Here is a 23,339-nt window from a genome sequence, read left to right as displayed (position 1 = left end):
AGAACTGTGAGAAGCGATGGGCAGCCCTGGTGCCTGGCAGGCAGTGATGCTCATGCAGGCCCACTTCCTCCGTGGATATGAGGGCACTGGGGCCAGCCATGCATGCGGGGGCACCTGTCCTCTCCCTCAGCCAATGTCCACTCATCTACTCTGGCAGGGAGGTCGCCTGGGGGCAGACTGGGACCAGAGGGGGTCAGGATATGGTCAGGGCACACAGTGACCATGGGACATGCAGCAGAGCCCCCCCTCCAACCCACACCACTGCTCCTGGGCAGGGGAATGCCCACCAGGCGGGATGACTCGGGGCACCATCAGGTGCTGGTTGGAGGTGGCAGAGGCCCTGGAGACATAGACCAAGGGAGGCCAGCCCCTCCCCACCAGCAGCCCTGTGAGGTTATGGTGGCTGGACCCTAGCAGGAGGGCCTCGTCTCCCACCCCTCCTCTGCCACAGCCCCCTCACCCCTCTCCAGCCCTGAGATACCATGAGGTACTCATGGGCCACCCTGCCCTCTTGAAGCAGTGTCTTCCTCAGTTGGTTCTGGTCCAGGGCCTGAAGTCACAGGCAGGGCTGGACACACAGGGAGGTGAAGTGCAGTGCAGTCCAAGAGTAGGGAACAGAGGGAGTGCAGAGTCCTTTTCTTGGATGACTAAGGCCAGCAGAGCAAAGACATCCACCTAGGGGGCTGCACTAATATAGTGATTTATTGCTTCTTTACCATGTGGGTTACCAAGTTCAAAGGGAGGGGGAAGAAACTGACGAAAATAGCAGCTCATCTGGGACTGTCTTCCTTCTCTGGGGCATCCCTTTGCTTCTCTGGAGCTCAGGCTGGAAGCCGCAAGCTCTGCCTTGTTCCCTGCCGGCCCCCTGGGCCATCAGAGGCTGGCTAAGTGTGTGTCTCTGAGGGCTGCAATGGGGCCCCTTCCTCAGTCTCCTTACTGGGCTGCTCGCTGGCCAGACCCGTGGCCTCTGACTGCCTGGACACCTGCATCTGCAGCACCTCCTCCTCGGGGTTTGTGTCAGGCCGGGCCTCTTCCCGGGGCTCCAGCTTGGTGGCAGACTTCTTGTCAGAGCTGGGCTCAGGGGGCCACGGTAGCTCAGAGCCCTGGGAGCTCTCACCCTCCTTGTTGATGGCTGCAGAGGACAGGCCCCGTGCCTTGGGCTGCACCCAGCAGTGGCTGAGGACCTCATCGATGTGCAGCCGCCGGTTGACGTCAGGCTGCAGCATGCGGTAGATGAGATCCTTGCACTCGCCTGTCAGGTGCTTGGAGCGTGGGAAGTTGACACGGTGCTCCTTCTGGATGCGCAGCATCTTCTTGATGTTGGAGTCATCGTAGGGCATGGAGCCGCAGACCATGATGTAGAGAATCACGCCCAGGCTCCAGATGTCGTACACCTTGGGCTGGTAGGGGATGCCCTGTAGCACCTCGGGGGCTGCATAGGCTGCTGACCCGCAGAAGGTCTTGCTCAGCGTCAGTCGGCCACTGTCATCCCGCAGGCAGCGCTTGGAGAAGCCGAAGTCAGACAGCTTGATGTTGAAGTCCTTGTCAAGGAGGAGGTTCTCGCACTTGAGGTCTCGGTGGACAATGTCCATGTCATGGCAATACTTGATGGCTGAAGAGAGCTGGTGGAACTTCTTGCGAGCATCATCTTCCTGCAGGGCCCCCCGGGTCTTGATGAACTCAAGGAGGTCGCCCTGGACCCCAAGCTCCATGACGATGTAGACCTTGCCGTCTGATGTTTCAAAGATCTCATAGGTCTTGACAATGGAGCGATGGTTTAGCATGGCCAGAATCTCAATTTCCCGGGGAAGGAATTTCTCTAGGAAGTCCGTGGGGGCTTTCTTGCGGTCGATGATCTTGACCGCCACGTTGAACTTGAGGCGCTCAGAGTAAGCGGATTTGACTTTGGCATAAGAGCCCTCTCCCAAATTTATTCCCATGATGTAACCTCGTCGCTTGAGGACGGCAGCGTCATCCATGGTGCTGGGAGCACCCAGTGCCTCTGAGGCTGCCCTCTACATCCCTGCAGGACATGGGCCAGTGGCGTCCTCATTTACACTGTGGACAGAGAGTCCTCTGGGCTTGTCGGGCCTGCCGTCCCTGCCTCCTAGAGGCCAAGACTCCAGAGTGGAACCTTTGGCATTGTCTCCCAGGTGACTTAAGCGGGTGAAGTCATAAAGGAGGAGTGCCCTGGGGAATGAGGCTCTGGTCTGAGCCACTTAGACTTGGAACCCTAGGAGGCCGGCCAGTGGGCTGCAGCAGACCGAAGGCCAGCAGAGCGTGACCTCATGCTCTGCTGGGACCCAAGGTAGGAGGGGACTCAGAGGAGCGCATAGTTCTGCCTAAGCCTCCAAAGTGGAGCCAGGGCTACTGATGGATCGGTGGGCTGATTTCTGCAAGCTGAGGCATCCCTGGAAATGCAGGGCATGTACATGGTCCCATCAGTCTGAGGCTCAGTAGGAAATGGGAGTCGCTCTCAAGTTAGGGATCTCTGAGGTGGGCTACAGATATGGAGCAGAGGGTAGGGAACCCTGTTGTAGTAGCAGAACTGGAAGAAGGGCAGATGGTCACTAGGACCTGGGAGGAAGAGGGCAGAGAGGGCCACCTTGAGAGAAGCAGTGATCTCAGGTGGAGGCTTCAGGAGCCCATGGGGAAGGGGCTGGGGAGATGTCCCTGACCTAGAAGCCTTTGATAGTGTCCATGCAGGCAGTCTGCTGGGCACACAGCAGACCAAGAAGGCGGGTGGGGTGGTCAGGAGGGGCAAGGACTCCTGGCCCAGTGGTCACTGCAGCTTAGGAAGCTGGTGCTCTGCCCTCCCCCTGCATGGTTTAGGTGGACTTTTCACTTCCCTGTATGGCTCTCATCCAAAACTTTGCTGGTCTCTGACAGTGGCTCTGCAGGGGTTGGAGGTGACAGCTGGTAGGGCTTTCTACTCTTGACTGTGACTTCCCTTCTGGTGGTCTTCCCAGCTGTAGCCCTGGCTGGGCTCCCAGGGCAGGTGTGGGGCTGGGGGCAGAAGGCTGGGCCTGGATCCAGTACAGCAGCTGCTGGGGGAATGCTCCCTGAGGACATGCCTACAGGACAGTGTTAGGCAGGGACTGCCATTTCTACCAGTAGTGGGGCCTCTCTGCTGTGGGCCCCCTTTGTCCAGCATCTTCTCTGGGCCATGCCCTGAGGAGACAGGAGCAGGCAGGTCTGGTCTGGTCTTGGGGTTGATGTTGGTCAAACGCATCTGCAGGGAGTGGGTACTTCTCTCAGATGATTCTAAGTGTCCCTGGCTGGAATCCCGGGACATTCAGGATGAGCATGCCCTGAAAGGGCTCAGGGTAACTGCTCCTTGGAGTGAGCTGGGGGGTTGGAGGTGGGCCAGGTGGGTGCCTACCAACCTTGGCCCTATCTGGCCTTTGCTCCCATCCTCACCCTCTTCCCCAGCCCCGACACCCTGGGCCAGGCCTTGTGTGCGTGGCTGGTGGTCCTTCCTATCTCTGAGAACACCCCATCTGCTGTGTCCCCTCCCACGATGACAGGTGCATGGCCAGCACTTGGAGTATTGTCCCCACTGGCTTCCCTCCATGCACACAGGCCTGCTGTGGCAGCAGTTGTGCCAGCGTCCCTGCCTCCCCCCTTGTGTAGGCAGGGCCCTTCCTCCAGAGGCCGGCTTTGCTCACAGTCACTAGGATCTGGGCTTCCCTGTCACCTCTCCTTGGTGACCCTCCCTGAGGCTACTTCCTCCTCTGAAACATTTCAGTTGTGCGTGCGGGGGAAGCCACACACATGCATGTTCCCTACACGGTGGAACCGCCTTCAGAACCTCTTCATAGATAGTCCAGATTCCACTCCACAGCGGTTCCGCTTTAAAAAGACCACTTTGGGGTGCACTCTGTGACCGCTGACGAGACCTGGGCCATCTGGTGCCAGAGGTGTGAAGACCCTCGGTGTCCCACTAGCTCCCCCTGCGCACTGCCCCACTCCCTTCAGGCCACGCCCCCGGGCCGCGCCGGCCCATGAACGTCCCGCCCTTTCCGTGTCGGTCATCTAGGCCCCACCACCCCTGTCCCCCGTCCTAGGATCCGGGCCCTTTGGAGGCCGCGCCGCTGAGGCTCCGCCCCAAACACAACCTCTCTGCTCAGCCAATGGTACCCTTGACACTTCGTAACCCCGGTCCGCCCTCGGGCCACGCCCCTTTCGGACACTGCGCTTGGGAGGGCACGGGCCACGCCCTTCTCGGAGCTCATTGGCCAGCGCCGCGTCGCGGGCGGGGGCGGGGCGGCGCGGACCGAGCAGGACAGCCGCCATCTTGCGCGGAGCTGGAGTCGGAGCCCGAGGCTGTGGCCGAGAGCGCGCGTCCCTCCGCCCCTCCCGGAGCTTTTTCCCGCCGCGTCCTCGTCCGGCCCGGCCCGGCCCGGCCTCCCCGTGGGGTCGCGCGGCCGCCCCGGGGACGATGAACGGAGGATAAATGGTGCCCAAGGCAGACAGCGGCGCCTTCCTGCTGCTTTTCCTTCTGGTGCTCACGGTCACCGAACCGCTGCGGCCAGGTGAGCGGCGGTGGGGGCGGGGCTGAACCCCGCGGGGCCGGCGCCGGGACCTTGGGGAGCCTGTGGACCCGCGTCCGCGCTTGACCGGAGCGAGAGCAGTGGGGGTCTGGCCGGGGGTCGCGGGGGCGGCTCGGGGCATCTGGTCTGCACGGTCGCTCGGCCTGTGAGCCCCCGAGCTGGGCCCTGGGAGTGCTCCTGGTCTGTGGTCCCCAGAGGCTTTCGGAGGGCCCCGGGAGCGTGTGTTTTCTGAGGAAGCCTGTGGTGGGGAGTCGGGGTTGCCGCAGCCGGAAGATCCCGGACAAGTCTACCTGTGTCTGACGGACCATCTCCTTCAACGAGAAAATCAATTCCCCAAAGACAGGGCCGATTTATCCGTCAGGAACAAGAGACCGGGTGCTTTAAGTGGCCTGCCAAAGTGTTTTCTTTGAAAATCAGTAGGAAGAAGCCCTGAACTTTTAGATAAAAGTAAATGTAATATGTACATATAAATTCATTCAACTTTGTACCAATGCAGTTGAAAAGCATGATTCTTGGTGCTCCCGCTGTGGCGCAACGGTATCGACGGCGTCTTGGGAGCCTTTGGGACACGGGCTCTATCCCCGGCCCTGCACAGTGGGTAGATCCAGCGTAGCTGAAGCTGCGGCTTGGGTCGTACTGTGGCTCCTATCTGATCCCTGGTCCAGAAGTTCCATATGCCGTGGAGCGGCCAAAAATGACAGACAAGAAGAGAGAAAGAAAAAAAAAGGGAGTTCACGTTGTGGCGCAGTGGTTAACGAATCCGACTAGGAACCATGAGGTTGAGGGTTCAATCCCTGCCCTTGCTCAGTGGGTTAAAGATCCGGCGTTGCCGTGAGCTGTGGTGTGGGTGGCAGACGCAGCTTGCATCCCGAGTTGCTGTGGCTCTGGCGTAGGCCAGTGGCTACAGCTCCGATTCAACCCCTAGCCTGGGAACCTCCATATGCCATAGGAGTGGCTCAAGAAAAGACAAAAAAAAAAAGGCTTTTTCTTAATGGAGGAGGGGGTCCATGCAGTGCCAAGGGCTGTCTTGTGTGAGTGCCATAGGACCCAGGTGTGTCCTCGCAGGCAGGGAGCACAGCATTGTGCAGGTCCCCACCAGGGTCGAATTCTGGGCACACTGTACTGCTCAATGTCTCTGCCCACACTCAACCTGGAGTCTCCAGTTATGTCTCTGGGCCCCCAGAGCAGATCTGGTTGTTCACGGTCAGGGATGTTCTCTGGGTAGGGGGACTGGTTGTGGGAAAGGAAGAGGCTTCCTGTGGAGGGGTACTGTCTAGGTTCTTGGGAACCAGAACCACTAGATTTGTGGAGTTTCGTGGTTAAGTTCTTTTGGAAACACAGGTACACCTGCAGAGAGGTGATAGTCGTCCCGTTTGACCCTGGGTCCTGATTTCTCACGTTATGTCACTGGACTCTGAGATGTGAAGCCACACGTCATACTTGACGTCCTTGGGGAGTCTCTGGTTCCAGGTCCAGCATCTCCTGCCTGGGCGATGGATATGACCGATGTCCCCAGCTCCTTTTCCTTTGCCATCTGTCTGCATATGCTGTCAACTGGCTAACAGCAATTCAGAAAGTGTCTTGGCATGCCCGTCACTAGGGATGCTCAAATGAAGAGAAATACTGTCCCTGTGGGGATTCCCTTCAGGTGTGGAAGCAGAGACTAGGTGTAAATCCATCCCAAGGTGGTGAGGCAGCGCCAGAGGTGGCCAGCTCTTCGCCCCTGCTTTGCAGGGACGGGTTTCTAGAGACCTCACAATCAGGTCTGAGTTGGGGCAGGAAACAAACAACTTATCCTTTTCGCTCTATGATTCTCCAGATTAGAACTTTGCAGCAGCCCCAGGTGGCTTCTTGAGTTGCACTGCATCTCCCTGATTTTGGTTGGCAGGTGTTTCCCTTGTGTGCCTGTTTGTGCTTTGTCCTTCCAGCCAGCCTGGGATCTGCTGTCTGGTGCCTGGGAAGGGGCTTTTCTGGTCTTAGTTTCTATGCTTTTTCTCTGAATCCTGGCTGAGGCCCACCTTGGGTGCGAGGAGGGTCCCAGGTGAAACTGCTTTCCAGGAGGATTTTTGCCAAGTGGAGCACTTTAGGACGAGGCCTCAGCCACTCTCAGCTGCTTTCTGATGCGGGCTTGGGTGACAGGAAAGCTTGATTCTTTTTAATGCATGTTTGGTCTTGGTGTGTTGAGGCTGCCTTTTGAGGTAGATACTGTTGTTAGCTGTCTTACAGATGGGAAGTGAACTAGAAGCTCATGACAGGCTGTGGTGAAATTTCAGTGCTGGGGGAGTCTGGCCTGCCTACCATCATGTGCCCTTGGCTGGAGCTCTCTTCACTGCCTTGGTGTGTCCTGCCCTGGCTGTCCTTAATCAGTCGTGGAGCCCCAGGCCACCTCTCTTCCCCTGCTCAACCCAGTGGTTCTCCAAGGGAGAGTGCAGAACCTTTCTCCACCGGAATACTATGATCTGAGGGATGGAACCAGCCCTCCCCTCAGATTCCTGCTGAAATTAACCATGATGGCCAACCATGGTGTGTTGTATACACTGGGATAGAAAGGGTGGGGATCTCTGGTGAGGGAGGATAAGCATGGAGGGGCATTTGGGAGCCACTGGCTGTGAAGCCATGTCATTGACCTTTCTTCCTCTGCGCAGGGGGTGCAGCAGCAGGTGCTTTTTCTAAAACTGTTTTGGTTGTTTTTGATTATGAAAGGAGATCCCACCCTGGTTTTAGCCACAGCTCCATCCAGCATGACTCCACCATACAATTGCCTTCCCCAGGGGAGAACTGTCTCAGCTGAGGCTGGGCCCTGTAAGAGCTTGTTTTTGGCTAGGCGGCCTCACAGGGGATGCTGTCTTTCTGTGCTGCTGGGGTAGTGGCCAGGAGAGGCCAGTGACTTGCATAAGGTCATGCAGCTGGGGAGCAGTATAGCAGGGATTCAAGTCCTGGTGAGCTGGCTCCTGTTTCAGGGTTCTGAACCCTGCGCCAGCAAGGACCAGAGGGACCTGCAGCCTGTGCCAAACTGACAAATCCTTAGTGAGCCAGCCATGGCCAGAGCACCTTGCCTTTGGAGCAGCATGTGGGCGGATGTTTGACAAGCAGATGTGGCCAAAGTTCATAGACTGGAAGGTTGAGCCTGCCTGGGCTGGCCAGGTGCTTCCCCACTTTGGAGCTCCTGCACCAATGCCCTCACCCCCAACTTGGGCCGAACACTTTCATTCTTTTTAGTTGGAAAGTAATGTAATATGGTTTCCTGCCTCACTAGCTAATTAATTGTCCTTTTAAAATAAAGAAGTCTTTCGTTTGGGAATGATTTCAAACTTGCAGACAAGTTGCAGGAATAAAATTATTAAGAACTGCACATTCTCTGCCCAGACCTCCCTCTTAGCATTTTGCTTCATCTGCCTTATTTACTGCTCTACACGCATGCATGTATGTGTGCACGGTGCACACGTAATTGCTTTCTGAACTGTTTGAGGGTAAGTGGCAGATATTGTGGCCCTTTCCCCTTGGACACTGGCCACCGCTGCGAGCAGATGAGGAGCAGTCTCTGTCCACCACTTGCCTCCTTCGGGCACATCAGGGCTGTGTGTTAGGGTCATTGGCCCTTCTTTGAGAAGAAAGGAGTGCTGCTGCACTGTGGCAGGTGCATGTGCTCTTCTGCTGCTTCTCTCTGGTCCTGCCCCTGCCTGGCTCCCCGCAGCCCCTGTGCTGACCGGGCCTCCCTCCTGCACAGGCAGAGTAACCTCAGCCAGTGCTGTCCTCTGCCTCCCTCGGCACTTGGCACAGGGCGACAGTTAGTAGAGCCCTGACTCTGAGTGGAGTGTGTCAGCCGTGTCATTTAAGACCGGAGGACAGCAGGGGACCGACTAAATGCCTTTTCCTGCTGCCCGCTTCCTCTGCATCCCTGTTTTGTGTTTGGAGGCAGCCCCTTCCCTTCCAGTCCTTGGAGCAGGTTGGTGATTGAGAGCCCGATTTTGGACCATCAGTTTGCTTGCTAAATGGAATGATGCACAGGCTGGGTTATTACATGACAACTGTATCTTGGTTTATGGCATGACTTGGGATGTTGAGTGAGTCAGTTGCATCTTGTCCTGCCACTCCAAGCTTACTGTGTGTTTCATCAGTGTGGATGTGGTTGGCCTTGGTAGGACAAGTCCAGGGGAGGGGGAATGGCTGGTGGGCCGTGGTTGGGGTTCCAGAGTGTTTTGAGCCCTTGGGGCATCGATCTGGAGGGAGCAGAGCCAAGATCTAGTGTTGCTTCCCAGAGTCTTCAGTTGGGTCAAGGCGAGTCCAGTGTGGTCATCTGAGAGCACAGAGCTGATGTGACACTGTCTCGGGTCAAGTCCTGCCCACTCTGTGACTCCTTGGTGCCTGGGTTTCCTCATCTGTAACATGGATGTAATAGCAGAATGTGTGTACTTTGAGGAGATATGAGGATGATGTCAGATTGTAAAAAGGTCTGATGTGCAGGCTGTTTATGTTACCCACAAGTCCAGGGGTGCAGGCCCACTGAAAGCGAATGTGCCAGCGCACGAGGACATTTTTCTCAGTAGAGGCCCCCATGCAGAGGGTATGGGTACAGTAGCTTTGAGCATTGCTCAGTGAGCCAGCTGCTGATGGTGGTGGGGGTGGCTTGCCCAGAGCCCCCCAGACAGAGCACTTTGGACAGGGCCAGGATTGTTCGCTTTGACAGGGTTTGCTCCTTGTTACATTCGAGCTCGGTCTCCTGGGCCTGGTCTGGCACAGAGTGGGTACTCGGGAATCAGTTATTGAACAAATGCACAAAAGGCTATTTATACTTTGACATAAAGAGCAGCAGCTCCCTTAGCCAGCGGGCCTCGCAGCTGCCCCTGGTTTGGGTGGGGGGTCGAGGGCCAGGGCCTATGGCTCCCTGGAGGGCCATTTCGGGGAAGAGGTGCTGCAGAGCTGGCTGGCCTGTGCCTCACTCGGGGGAGCTCACTCCTGCTGGTGAGAGCAGGTGAGGGTTTCCTCACTGAAGTCACTAGCTGCGGGTCAGGGCTGAGGCGGGGCGGGGGCAGACGGCCTCTCTGCTGGATGGTGCCCTTTGCCTGTGGGACATGGCCTGCCCTTCAGAGGCTGTTGCACTGCAGGGGCCTTACTTGAGAGCTGGTTTGGGGGCTGCACACACTTGCCCCCCGGCCTCCTCTCCCTCCTCTCTACCTGGTGTGGCCTTGGTCATCAGAGCTGGTCGTCGTCCTTTGTGGTCCTGCCCCCTTCTGGTCTCTTTCTGCAGTCTGGCTTCCTGGTCCCTGGCAGCCCTCTGTCAGTCTGATCAGCTTGTTGTCTGTCTGTCCTCAGCTGTCGACAGCTCCATGTCGGACAGGATGGGGCTGAGGACAGAGCCCTCTGTGGATGCTGGGCCACAAGTCCTCCATTTCCACCCTGAGCTCCCACCCTGCTGGAAGCCTTCTTCTCTGGGGACCTCCTTGGGTGTTCAGTGCGGTAGAGAGGGTTGCCTGGCTCCCTGGTGCACTGGATTGGGGGCAGGAGCCACCGTGAGGGTGTGCCAGAGGGCTCAGTGAGAGATGAAAGGTTCCAAGACCCCCCAGGCACTTGCCACTGGGTCTCCTGATGTAGAAGTCTTTTGAGTGTCATTTATGACTTCCTAGGGTCCCTGGGTCGGTTAGTTTACCTTCAGGACTTTGTGATCATACAAGTTGGAACGGGAGGGCTGGAAGGGTTGAGGCGGCCTTTGCAGCAACCCTCTGGTGGTCTGTGGGCCCCCCCCCCCCACCGGAGGGGAGCTGCTCTTCATATTCTCTCTTCTACCCCAGCCGGGTGAGGAAGTGGGGACAGGCTGGTGTGTGAGCTGTGACAAAGCCCAGGACAGTCTGGAAATAGGACATTGGGGTCTTTTTCCACATTTAAATTTCATATATAGATTATTTTACATAAATGGAATTAGACTTTATACAGTTTTTTTTACTTTTTCACTTGGTATTTTGGGGGTCTTTGTATAGGTTAGTACATGCAGCTTTACTTCATTCTTTTATTTATTTTATTTTTTAATTTTTTTCTTTTTAGGGCCACACCCTCAGCATATGGAAGTTCCCAGGCTAGGGGTGTAATCAGAGTTTCAGCTGCTGGCCTATGCCACAGCCACAGCAACACCAGATCCGAGCCTTGTCTGCAGCTTACACCACAGCTCACAGCAGCAATGCCAGATCCTTAACCCACTGAGCGAGTCCAGGGATCAAACCTGCAACCTTACGGTTACTAGTTGGGGATTTGTTTCCACTGCGCCACAGTTGGAACTCCTTTAAATTTTTTAAATAAGGCTTTATGAGAACTTTCCTCAGTCTTGTCCCTGGTTTTAGGAGACCTCTTAGCAAAATTTTTCCTCTGCCAGAAGCTGCAGTCTGAACTCTCTAAGAGCTACTCTGTCGGAGGTGGTATGGCTAGTTCTCTCGTGAGCTTGTCTTAATCTAAAACCATCTGCAGGAGCCCAGTTCAGTGCCTGTTTTTACATGTATTTATGCTATAACTCAAATTTTTGTGCATATTTACCTAGATGGCATAGTTTCACCATAGATAATTCAGAACCAGAGTGGCCATTTAGAGGAATTTTAACATGAACAAAATTATTTAGTTGGGAGATGCATTAAGGACAAAAACGAAACCAAATCCTGAAGATCCAATGACCTGCATTTTTTACTGGTATGAGGAAGTCTTCATTCCAAAAAGAAACAACAAGTTTCATTCCAACATTGCCTTCACAGAGAGGCAGGGAGTTACTTCATTCTTTTTTCAGTAATTTTGGAGGCATTTCATACTTCTAGAAGAGTTGTGAGAACTCCACCTGTTTGTAGTTCATGTAAATTCACTGATTGTGAACATCTGACTTACCACATATTTGCACACTAATTGTGTGCACACACATGTGCAGAGGTGAAGTGTATTTGCACACAGACATTGTGGCTCTTTGTTTCTAAGTTCCTCACTCGTATTTACTGAGGACAAACCCTTCTCCCGGAAGCATGGTGCAGGTACCACATTAGGATGGTTAACACGGGCGTGGTGCTGTGAGCCATGTCCCTGTTTTGCCAGGTGTGACCCATTTACCATGCTTTTCCCCCCAATCCAGGATCTAGCTTGGGATCATGTGTTGTGTTTAATTGTCATGTGCATTTAATCTCCTAAAATTTGGGACAACCCCCTAGCTTCCTTTGTCTTTCATGACATGGACTATTTAAAGAGCACAGGCCAGACATTTTATAGAATATTTCTCCTTTGGGGGTTTATCAACTTCCTTGCAATGAGAGTTAGTCACTGCATCTTGGCCAGAGTGGCCCCTAGGAAATGGAGTCCTCTGCAGTGCAGGTGTCCCAGGCACAACTGCAGCTTGTCCCAGGAATGGCCATGTGGTGAGGGGCTTGGGCTGCATTTCTTTACTGGAAAGGTGGCTTGCCTCTCCTTCGTGATGGGCAGGTGCTTGGTAAGGAGATAGACAGCCTCACTCAGTAGTTTATCTATTGATGAGTGTTTTGTTTTGTTTTGTTTTGGCTGTGCCTGTAGCAAGTGGAAGTTCCCAGGTTAGGGGTCAAACCCGCACAACAGCAGTGATCCAGGCTGCTGCAGTGACAACTGCCAATTCCTTAACCTGTTGAGCCCCGAGGGAACTCCTGTTGATGATTCTTGCCTGATCATTTACTGCTATGATGGCTGCTAAATGATTTTCTCTTAACCATTCTTTCTTTTATTTCTTGCTCTTCCTTTTTACTTTTTAATATCTGTATGGATTCATGGGTTCTTCTTTTTATTCAGTGCATGATAACATGTTATTGTCTTCATTCATTTGATGTTATAGTTGATTTGGGCAGTGGGAAACCCTTCAGGCTGGCTCTGTATCCATGTTCCCAGGCTCATCCTGTATCTTTCCGACCCCTGCACCTGCATTTTTCCATGGAGCATTGGTTCCTTTTAGTGGGAGGTGGTATTCTTGGAGAAACTAGGATTTTAGAACTGGTGTTCATTGCTGCAGGGACGTTGCTGCTGCTGGATCTTTCCATCCAGCTGTGGCGTGTGTCCTCTCTGTGGTGTGGGTATGTCTGCCCATGTCTCTTTGTGTAAGTTCAAACTGTGTCTTTATTTATTTATTTTGCTTTCTAGGGCTGCACCAACGGCACATGGAGGTTCCCAGCCTAGGGGTCTAATCAGAGCTGCAGCTGCTGGCCACAGCCACACCAGATCCGGGCCGCATCTGCAGCCTACACCACAGCTCACGGATCCTTAACCCACTGAGCAAGGGCAGAGATCAAACCCTCAACCTCATGGTTCCTTGTCGGATTTGTTTCCGCTGTGCCATGACAGGAACTCCCAAGCTGTGTCTTTAGTTGCAACCCAACATCGAGGGATCTTGCTTGCCTTCCTCATTTTGTATTTCTGCCTTGTTCTACAGTAGAACTCTGGCTTCCAGCAGCATCACTAGGTTTACAACTTGCTTATTCCTGTGGTGCACACAGGGTAGTTGCAGAGGTGCTCTACCCCTTTCCACTACCAACAGCAGACTGACTGAGTTAGAGTTTTGTTTTGGTTTTTTTTTTCCTTTCTTTTTTGTAGCTTTTTTTTTTTTTTTGGCTTTTTAGGACTGCACCGGTGGCATGTGGAGGTTCCCAGGCTAGGGGTCGAATCAGAGCTATAGCTGCTGGCCTATGCCACAGCCCATAGCAATGCCAGATCCGAGCTGCGTCTATGACCTACACCACAGTGCACGGCAATGCCAGATCCTTAATCCACTGAACAAGGCCAGGGATTGAACCCTCAACCTCGTGGTTCCTAGTCAGATCTTTCCCGCTATGCCATGACAGGAACTCCTGTAGCTCTTTTTTTTGTTTTAGATTGATGGTATTTACTCAGTACTGAGTCCAAAAGCTATTGGGATTAATTCTCTTCTTTGCGTCTGTTAAACAGGTTCAAATCTGTGTTGGTTTGGGAGTTCCCTGGTGGTCTAGTGGTTAGGACTTGGCACTTGTCACTGCTATGGCCCAGGTTCAACCCCTGGTTGGGGAACTGAGATCCCATATCGAGCCACTTCTCCTTGCAGCCAAAACCAAATAAACAAAAACCTGTGTTGATCTGAAACCACCTTTATTAACTAAATAATATTGAGAAAGATATTTGCTATACTCATTATTATACCAGGCTTCTATTTCATCACACTAAGTGGTAAGGAAACACCTTGTTGTCCAGTGGGCTGTAGTATTTTCTTGGGTAAACTAAAATATCATTTTAGTAGTAGCAGGTATTTATAGTTTTAACATGTCATCTCTCACTAGTATATACTGCTACTTGCTTTAAATGTTTTTTTCAGTTTTGCTTCTGTGGTATGAAGAGAATTATGTATGTTGAGTAAATGCTCACTCAGCATTATTAGAAAGGCCAAGTAAAATTTATATCACATTCTTTAGATTTTAGTATTAATAAGTGCTGTTAATATTTTTTATTTTGTTATTAAAATCTTCTGATGGAGTGTATTAGAAATTACTTTGTTGGTGAGCCCACTGTGGCATGGTGGAGTCGGTGGCATTTCTGGAGCACTGGGACATGGGTTTGATCCTTGGCCCAGCGCAGTGAGTTAAGGATCTGGCATTGATGCAGCTGTGGTGTGAGTTGCAACTGTGGGTCAGATCTGATCCTTGGCCTGAGAACTCCATATGCCATAGGGCGGCCAAAAAAAGAAAGGGAGGGAGGAAGGAAGAAATTACTTTGTGTGTTTTTTATTGTCGTCGTTGTTTGTATTTTTAGGGCCGCACCCTTGGCACATGGAGATTCCCAGGCTGGGGGTCAAATTGGAGCTGTAGCTGCTGGCCTATGCCACAGCTCACAACAACACTGGATCCTTAACCCACTGAGTGAGGCCGGGGATCAAACCTCCGTCTTCATGGATGCTAGTCAGATTCATTTCTGCTGAGCTGTGATAGGAACTCCCAGAGGAAATTATTTCGTAACGCTAACTGCAGTGTGGTGTCCTGGACTGGACCCTGAAATGGGAAAAGAACGTTAGTGGAACAAATGGTGGGATTCCCATAGTTGATAATTCAATGAATAGAAATTAGGGTGTTGGTTTCCTAGTTGTGACAAATGTGCCTGGAGTTTAATATAGCAAGGGAACAGGATGGAGGGCATGCAGGAGTTTTTCTGTAGACTTAAAATTATCCCACATTGAAAAGTTTATTTAAAAAGTTATTTTGTAGAAATAATTCAGTATTTTAAGTTGAATTATTTTTTTATCCTGAGACCTGGTTGTCCTAGTTTTGTCATCAATTGCCATTTTGGCAAATTGCTCTTTTTTATTTGTTTTCTCTTTAAGAAAAGAATGGAGGGTTAGCTGTCCAGGGGTCATTTGGGCTTGAGTTTGTTTACTAAGCTCCCAGCCCCACCATCCGTCATTGTTTGTATTTCCTGTCCTTCCCCTGGCGCATTGCCATGCTGAGTCTCTAGGGACATGGTGCTGTGGGGGAGGCTGTCTGAAGCTGGGCCAAGCTTGGCCTGGGAACTTAGGTGTGGTTGTGCACAGACTTTATGACAGCCCCGTTTGAGGATGGGAAGACAGTGAGGCAGGTGTGGGATGCTGAGGCCTCGAAAGGATAATTGCTTGCCTGGTGGCATCACTTGGCTTTTAAATAGAAGAAGCAGAAGCCAAAACTGAAGGCCTGTTTCAGATGCTCTGCCTCCTGCACCACAATTCCAAAATGAGATCAAAGAGCTGTGTGGCTGTGGGGAGTTAGGTGGAGATGCACCACCTGGAGCCTGCCTATCCAGAAGGAGGCACCTGCCCAGTGCTCACCGCTTCTGGCTCCAGCACTGGCTCTTTGGACCTGACTGAGTTGGCCAGGTACCTCCTTCAGTGGCTGCTCCCAGAGACCTCACCACCCTGTGATTGCCCTCTGCTCTACTCACCCTCCTCCTCTTTCATTTCCAGGTGGCCCTCCTCACCCACTGTACTTTGTCTTCCTTCCATAAGCTTGGTCACCAGTGCCACAGTGCTGACACCCCATCTCACCTGTTCCCTGCCTGCTGTGGTGTCCTTATCAGTGCCCTTCAGTGCCCTTGTCAGCTCATAGGTGGCTGGTCAGGAGTCACTTCATCCCCTGCTGGCCTGGTCCTGTGTATCTTCTTGGCAGAGATGTATATTCAAGTCTTTTGCCTGTTTTTGAATTGGGCTGTTTGTTTTTCTTTTTTTATTTTTATTTTTTGTCTTTTTTTTTTTTTTTTTTTTTGCCTTTTCTTGAGCCACTCCCACGGCATAGCTCACTATTCCCAGGCTAGGGGTCTAATTGGAGCTGTAGCCACCGGCCTATGCCAGAGCCATAGCAATGTGGGATCCGAGGCGGGTCTGCGACCCACCCCACAGCTCACAGCAACACCAGATCCTTAACCCACTGAGCAAGGCCAGGGATTGAACCCGCAACCTCATGGTTCCTCGTCAGGCTCGTCAACCACTGCGCCATGACGGGAACTCCCATGGGCTGTTTGTTTTTAGGTTTTTGAGTTTTAGGAGTTCTCTATATATTCTGTTACTAGCCCTGATCTAGTACAAGATGTGCAGATATTTTCCCCTATTCGTAGGTTGCCTGTTTACTTTGTTGTTTCTTTAAGTTTGATGTAGTCCCCTTTGTCTGCTTCTGCCTTTGTTACCTGTGCTTTTTGTGTCATATCCAAGAAACTTTTGCTAAATCCAATGTCATGAGACCTTTCTCCTATGTTTTCTTCTAGGAGTTTTAGTTTCAGGTCTTACCTTTGAAGCTTTAATCATTTTGAGCTAATTTTTCTATATAGTTTAGGGTAAGATTCCAGCTGCATTCTTTTGCAAATAGATGTCCACTTTTCCCAGCACTTTTTGCTGAAGAGACTATCCTTTTCCCAGTGCATAGGCTTGGCACTCTGTTAGAGGACATGTGACCATATACATGCGGATTTCTTTTCTTTCTTTCTTCTTTTTTTTTTTTTTTTGGTCTTTTGTCTTTTTAGGGCCGCATCCACGGCATATGGAGGTTCCCAGGCTAGGGGTCTAATCAGAGCTGTTGCTGCCGGTCTACACCACAGCTCACAGCAATGCTGGATCCTTAACCCATTGAGCAAGGCCAGGGATTGAGCCCGCAACCTCATGGTTCCTAGTTAGATTTGTTTCTGCTGCGCCATGACGGGAACCCCAACATGAGGATTTAACAACTTTCTCTTCTGTTCCATTGGCTTATATGTTCTGAGTTTATGCCAGTTTATGCCAATCACTGTTCTGTTTACTCTAGCTTTGTAATTTAATATGTTTTGAAATCAGAAAGTGTGAGGCCTCCAGTTTTGTGTTCCTTTTTCTTTTTTTGCCATGCCCCCAGCACCCGAAAGTTCCTGGGCCAGGGATTGAACCCATGCCACAGCAGTGACCTGAGCCATAGCTGTGACAACACTGGATCCTTAAACTACTGAGCCACCAGGGAGCTCCTTTGTGTTTCTTTCTTAAGATGGTTTTGGTTATTCAGGGTCCTTTGAGTTTCTATATTAATTTTGGGATGAAGTTTTCTATTTTGGCAAAAAAAGTATTGTTAGAATTTTAATAGGGATTGCATTGGATTTGTAGATGGAGTAGTATTGACATCTTAAGTCTTCCAGTGCATGAATATGGGATCTCCTTCTGTTTATTTGTGTCTTTAGTTTTAGCAGTCTTTGTAGTTTCTTTTCTTTCTTTCTTTCTTTTTTTTTTTTTTTTTTGTCTGTTTAGGGCCACACCCGTGGCATATGAAAGTTGCCAGGCCAGGGATCAAATCAGAGCTACAGCTGCCAGCGACACCACAGCCACAGCAACACCAGATCTGAACTACGTCTGCGACATACACCACAGCTCATGGCAATGCCAGATCCTGAACCCACTGAGTGAGGCCAGGGATCAAACCCACATCCTCATGGATACTAGTCGGGTTTGTTTCCACTGTATCACAATAGAAACTTCTGTAGGTTACTAGTGTACTAGTCTTTCACCTCTTTGGTTAAGTTTATTCCTGAGTATTTATTTTTTATGATGCCGTTGTAAATGAAATTGTTTTCTTTCTTTTTTTTCTTCTTTTTTTGGGTCATGCCCATGTCATGAGGAGGTTTCTAGGCCAGGGATCAAATCCACGCCACAGTAGCAACCCAAGCAACTGCAGTGGCAACACCAGATTCTTAATCCACAGTGCCAAAAGAAAACTATAGGAGTTGTTTTCTTTCTTTCTTTTTTTTTTTCATTTATAATGATTTTTATTTTTTCCATTATAGCTGGTTTATAGTGTTCTGTCAATTGTCCACTGTTCAGCAAGGTGACCCAGTTACATGTACATGTATACATTCTTTTTTCTCACATTATCATGCTCCATCACAAGTGACTAGACATAGTTCCCAGTGCTATACAGCAGGATCTCATTGTTTATCCATTCCAAAGGCTGTAGTTTGCATCTATTAACCCCAAATTCCCTGTCTGTCCCACTCCATCCCCCTCCCCCTTGGCAACCACAAGTCTGTTCTCCATGTCCATGATTTTCTTTCCTGTGGAAAGGTTCATTTGTGCCATATATTAGATTCCAGATAAGTGATATCATATGTTATTTGTCTTTCTCTTACTGACTTACTTCACTTAGTATGAGAGTCTCTAGTTCCGTCCATGTTGCTGCAAATGGTGTTATTTTGTTCCTTTTTATGGCTGAGTATTCCATTGTGTATATATACCACACCTTCTTAATCCATTCATCTATCCATGGACATTTGGGTTGTTTCCATGTCTTGGCTATTGTGAATAGTTCTGCAGTGAATATACAGGTGTGTGTGTCTTTTTCAAGGAAAGTTTTGTCTGGATATATGCCCAAGAGTGGAATTGCTGGGTCATATGGTACTTCTATATATAGTTTTCTGAGGTACATCCATATTGTTTTCCATAGTGGTTGTACCAATTTACATTCCCACCAACAGTGCAGGAGGGTTCCCTTTTCTCCACACTGTCTCCAGCATTTGTTATTTCTGGATTTATTACTGATGGCCATTCTGCCTGGTGTGAGGTGGTGCCTCATGGTAGTTTTGATTTGCATTTCTCTAGTAATCAGTGATGTCAAGCATTTTTTCATGTGCTTGTTGGCCATCTGTGTATCTTCTTTGGAGAAATGTCTATTCAGTTCTTTTGCCTGTTTTTCAGTTGGGTTGTTGGTTTTTTTGCTGTTGAGTTGTATAAGTTGTTTGTATATTTTAGAGATTAAGGTCTTGTCTGTTGCATCATTTGAAACTATTTTCTCCCATTCCATAGGTTGTCTTTTTTTTTTTTTTTTATGATTTCCTTTGCTGTGCAAAACCTTGTCGGTTTGATTGGGTCCCATTGGTTTATTTTTGCTCTTATTCTGTTGCTTTGGGAGACTGACCTGGGAAAACATTTGTAAGGTTGATGTCAGAGAATGTTTTGCCTGTGTTCTCTTCTAGGAGTTTGATGGTGTGTTGTCTTACATTTAAGTCTTTAAGCCATTTAGAGTTTATTTTTGTGCATGGTGTGAGGGTGTGTTCCAGTCTCATTGACTTACATGCAGCTGTCCAGTTTTTCCAGCACTATTTGCTGAAAAGACTTTTTTGCATTTTATATTCTTGCCTCCTTTGTTGAAGATTAATTGACTGTAGGTGTCTGGGTTTATTTCTGGGCTCTCTATTCTGTTCCACTGGTCGGTCTGTCTGTTTTGGTACCAATACCACACTGTGGTGTTTTTTTGTTTTGTTTTTGTTTTTGGTCTTTTTAGGGCTGCATTCATGGCATATAGAGGTTTCCAGGCTAGGGGTCAAATTGGAGCTGTAGCCGCCGTCCTATACCAGAGCCACAGCAACATGGGATCCGAGCCTCTGTTCTCTTCCATTGGTCTGTCTGTCTGTTTTGGTACCAGTACCACACCGTCTTGGTTACTATGGCTTTGTAATATTGCCTGAAGTCTGGGAGAGTTATGCCTCCTGCTTGGTTTTTGTTCCTCAGGATTGCTTTGGCAATTCTGGGTCTTCTGTGATTCCATAAGGAGTTATTTTCTTAATTTTCTTTCTGGGTTGTGCTGGGCCAAGGATTGAACCCATGTCCCAGCGCTGCCAATCCTGTTGCGTCACAGTGGGAGCTCCAGCTTGCTTGCTTGCTTGTTTGTTTGCTTGCTTGCTTGCTTGCTTTATTGTCTTTTTAAGGCGGCACGTGGAAGTTCCCAGGCTAGGGGTTGAATCAGAGCTGCAGCTGCCAGCTTACGCCACAGCAACTTGGGATTCGAGCTGCGTCTGCTACCTACACCACTGCTCACAGCAGTGCTGGATCCTTAACCCACTGAGCAGGCCCAGGGATCGAACCCACTTCCTCATGGATACTAGTCGGTTTCATTACTGCTGAGCCACAACAGGAACCCCTCCAGCTTTAATTTCTAACAAGTAAATGTTGATAGATATAACCCACATAAACAAAGATGTTTGGTGTCTTCAGGATTTTTAAGAGTATAAAAAGGTTTGAAATGAAAAGACTTGAGAATTAGTGTGAAGAAGTTCGTGTTTTGGTGTTGTGGCCTTACACTTACCATGGTGAGGGCGTGGGTCATTTCTGATAGCATGGGCAATCTGTTTGCTGTGGAGAGCCAGCCCACAGACAGCAATCATAGAGACACTGGGACAGGACCTTGGCAGAGCCATTAGTGGGAAGAGGATGACTATTCTTGAGCAACTTTTGTATGTCATGGAAGTTGTGCTGGATGCTCTTCAAAGTATCCTGGGGGATATTGAAGAAGAAGGGAACGGAAATGTCAGTTTCCAGGAGGGTGATGCCAATGAGACCTGGGGAATCTGCAGCTGACACACCAAGCACCTGGTGGTGTTTGCTTCCCCACCTGCCACTGGAGGCAGGCTCTGCTGCATCCTGGCTCTCCTTGCCTTGTGGACCCCCTGGCTGCCCAGAAAGTGTGTTCTGAATAACCTATGACTCACAGGTTGGGTGACTTGCTGAACAGCCCCTGCATGGGGCAGGTGAGTCAGGAAGTGAGAGGATCTTCCCGGAGATGTCAGAGAACTGAAGACACTTTGTCAGCGGCGTAAAGGGTAGAGTAGTACAGACCTACAGCCATTCAGTGGTGCCCCTGTGCTGGATGCTGGTGTAGAGTGGGGGGTAGGTTTACCCCTATGCTTAACTTCAGAACAGGCTTTGGCAAATGGCAGCTTGCAGCTGGCTACCTGCTTTAGCTGTTGCTGCCTGTCAGTGTTTGTTCCTTTTCACCCTGAGCAGTGTTCCACTTACGGCTCTACTGCGCTTTATCCGTTCACTTGTTTCCAGCTTTTTGCAACTGCAAGTAAAATCACTCTGAACAAGTCTCTGTATGGACATGTACTTTCATTTCTCTTGTGTCAGTCCCTAGGAGTAAAATGACTGGGTCATCTAGTAGGCATATATTCAACATTCTAAAAACTCAAATTGTTTTCCATTATAGTTGTACCATTTTTACCTCCCCACTAGCACTGTAGGGGTTCAGTTGCTGCACATACCTGCTGACTCTTGGTATCATCATTCCTTTTAATTTTAGCCATTCTAGTAAGTATATCAGTGGTATCTCATTAGGATTTTAATTTGCATTTTGGCAGTGAATAATGATATGAGTATCTTTTTATGTCCTTATTTGCATTTGTATAACTTTTTTGATTTTTCTTTCTTTCTTTCTTTATTTTTTGTCTTTTTGCTATTTCTTTGGGCCACTCCCACGGCATATGGAGGTTCCCAGGCTAGGGGTCGAATCAGCTGTAGCCACTGGCCTACGCCAGAGCCACAGCAATGCAGAATCTGAGCCGCGTCTGCAACCTACACCACAGCTCACGGCAACGCCAGATTGTTAACCCACTGAGCAAGGGCAGGGACCGAACCCGCAACCTCATGGTTCCTAGTCGGATTCGTTAACCACTGAGCCACGACGGGAACTCCTGGTTTTTCTTTAAAATCATTTGTTTATTTTAAAAATTGAATGGGTTGGAGTTCCCACTGTGGCACAACAGCAGCATCTTGGGAGTATACGTTTGATCCCCAGCCCAGCAAAGAGGGTTAAGGATCCTATGTTGCCATACATGTGGCTTAGGTTGCAACTGTGGTTTGGATCTGATCCCTGGCCCAGGAACTCTGTATGCTGCAGGGCGGCCAAAAAACGGAAAAAAAAAAAAAAACCCCAAAAAATTGGATGTTTTTTTATTTTGAAGTTTGAGAGTTCCTTGTATATTCTGGACACAAGTACTTTATCAGATGTGTGATTTACAGTTGATTTTTCCCAGTATGTGACTTGTCTTTTCATTCTCTTAACAGTCTCTTTTGAAAAGAAAACTCTCTATTTTGGAGTTCCCGAAGTGGCTCAGTGGTTAACGAATCCAACAAAGAACCATGAGGTTGCGGGTTTGGTCCCTGCCCTTGCTCAGTGGGTTAACAATCCGGCGTTGCCGTGAGCTGTGGTGTAGGTTGCAGACGCGGCTCAGATCTGGCGTTGCTGTGGCTCTGGCGTAGGTCGGTGGCCACAGCTCTGATTAGACCCCTAGCCTGGGAACCTCCTTATGGCACAGGAGCAGCCTAGAAAAGGCAAAAAGACAAAAAAAAAAAAAAAAAAAAAAAAAAAAGAAAGAAAGAAAGAAAATTCTCTATTTTGAAGAAGTCCAGTTTATCAACTTTTTCTTCTATTGATTATATTTCTGGTATAGGTATCTAAGAAATCTTTGCCTAGTCCAAGATCACAAAGATTTTCTCCTTTGTTTTCTTCTAGAAGTTTTATAGTTTTGGCTTTTACATTTAGGTCTGTGATTTATTCTGGGTTACTTTTTTGTGGAAGGAATAGATAAAAGTTTTTCTTCTTTTTTCTTTAATGGTTGTCCACTTGTCCCAGTACCATTAATTGAAAGGACATGTCTTCCTCCTGGGAACTGCCTTTGCCCCTTGTCAGGAGCCCGTGCCTGCATGTGAGGTGCTGTTTCTGGATTGTGCTCCTCAGTCAGGGATTGTCTTGTTCTTCCTCTCACAGTTGTCTTGGGTGTTCCAGGTTCTTTAAATTGCCATATGAATTTTAGAGCCAGTGTCAGTCTGCACAAAAAGGCCTGCTGAAATACTGATTGGGGTCTCACATTGTGTCAGTAGATGAATTTGGGTAGAATTGTTATCTTAACAATATTGAGTCTACTGATCAATGAACACTTCATATTTTCTGTCAATTTAGGTCTCTAAGGAATTTCTCTTCACAGTAGTATTCTGTAATTTTCTGTGTATAAGACTTGTACATCTGTCAGTAGATATATCCCTGGGCATTTCCTAATATTTTGATGCTGTTGCTATGGCGATTTTTAAATATTTGAATTTCTGGAGGAGTTTGTATAGAATTGGTATTATTTCTTCTTTAAATATTTGGTAGAATTTTCCAGTGATGGGCCTGGAGTTTTCTTTGAGGATTTTTAACTGTAAATTCAATTTCTTTTATAGCTATAGGGCTCTTCAGATTATTGATTTCCTTCTTGAGTGAGTTTTGGTAGTTTGTGCATTTCAAGGAATCTGTCTATTTCATCTGAGTTGTCAAACATATTGATATAAAGGTATTCATATTATTTCCTTCTTTTTTTTTTTTTTTTGTCTTTTTTAGGGCTGTACCCAAAGCATATGGAAGTTCCAGGCTAGGGGTTGAATCAGAGCTGTAGCTGCTGGCCTCACCACAGCCACAGCAACCCAGGATCCAAGCCCTGTCTGCGACCTTCACCACAGCTCATGGCCAAATCCTTAACCCACCAAGCAAGGCCAGGCAT

General features: G+C 49.5%; 2 protein-coding genes across 5 annotated transcripts in view; one reads left to right on the top strand and one right to left on the bottom strand.

Annotated features, from left to right (window-relative positions):
• Positions 1-884: 884 nt before the first annotated feature.
• TSSK1 (testis specific serine kinase 1) lies at positions 885-1,979 on the bottom strand. The gene has a single exon (NM_001287415.1). It carries the CDS (start codon positions 1,977-1,979, stop codon positions 885-887), a length of 1,095 nt encoding a protein of 364 aa, NP_001274344.1.
• Positions 1,980-4,287: 2,308 nt separating this feature from the next.
• DGCR2 (DiGeorge syndrome critical region gene 2) overlaps positions 4,288-23,339 on the top strand; it is a 54,318-nt gene continuing 35,266 nt past the window's right edge. For all 4 annotated transcript variants that reach the window (XM_001929599.8, XM_013981509.3, XM_084994091.1 and 1 more), the window contains exon 1: positions 4,288-4,535. In XM_001929599.8, the coding sequence (XP_001929634.4) occupies positions 4,457-4,535 (79 nt within the window). In that variant the 5' untranslated portion in view covers positions 4,288-4,456. The remainder of the gene's footprint in view (positions 4,536-23,339) is intronic.

Source organism: Sus scrofa, chromosome 14, assembly GCF_054392235.1.
Source record: "Sus scrofa isolate SSC_HxYL_T2T_F1_AM1 chromosome 14, Sscrofa_HxYL_maternal_Yorkshire_Landrace_v2.0, whole genome shotgun sequence".
NCBI classification, from domain to species: Eukaryota; Metazoa; Chordata; class Mammalia; order Artiodactyla; family Suidae; genus Sus; species Sus scrofa.
The sequence above is the reverse complement of the archived record's forward strand: the minus strand, read 5'-3'. Positions and strand labels throughout refer to the sequence as shown.

Excerpts from the sequence above, each read along its gene's own strand:
- TSSK1 (NM_001287415.1), bottom strand. The coding sequence starts at position 1,979 with ATGGATGACGCTGCCGTCCTCAAGCGACGAGGTTACATCATGGGAATA.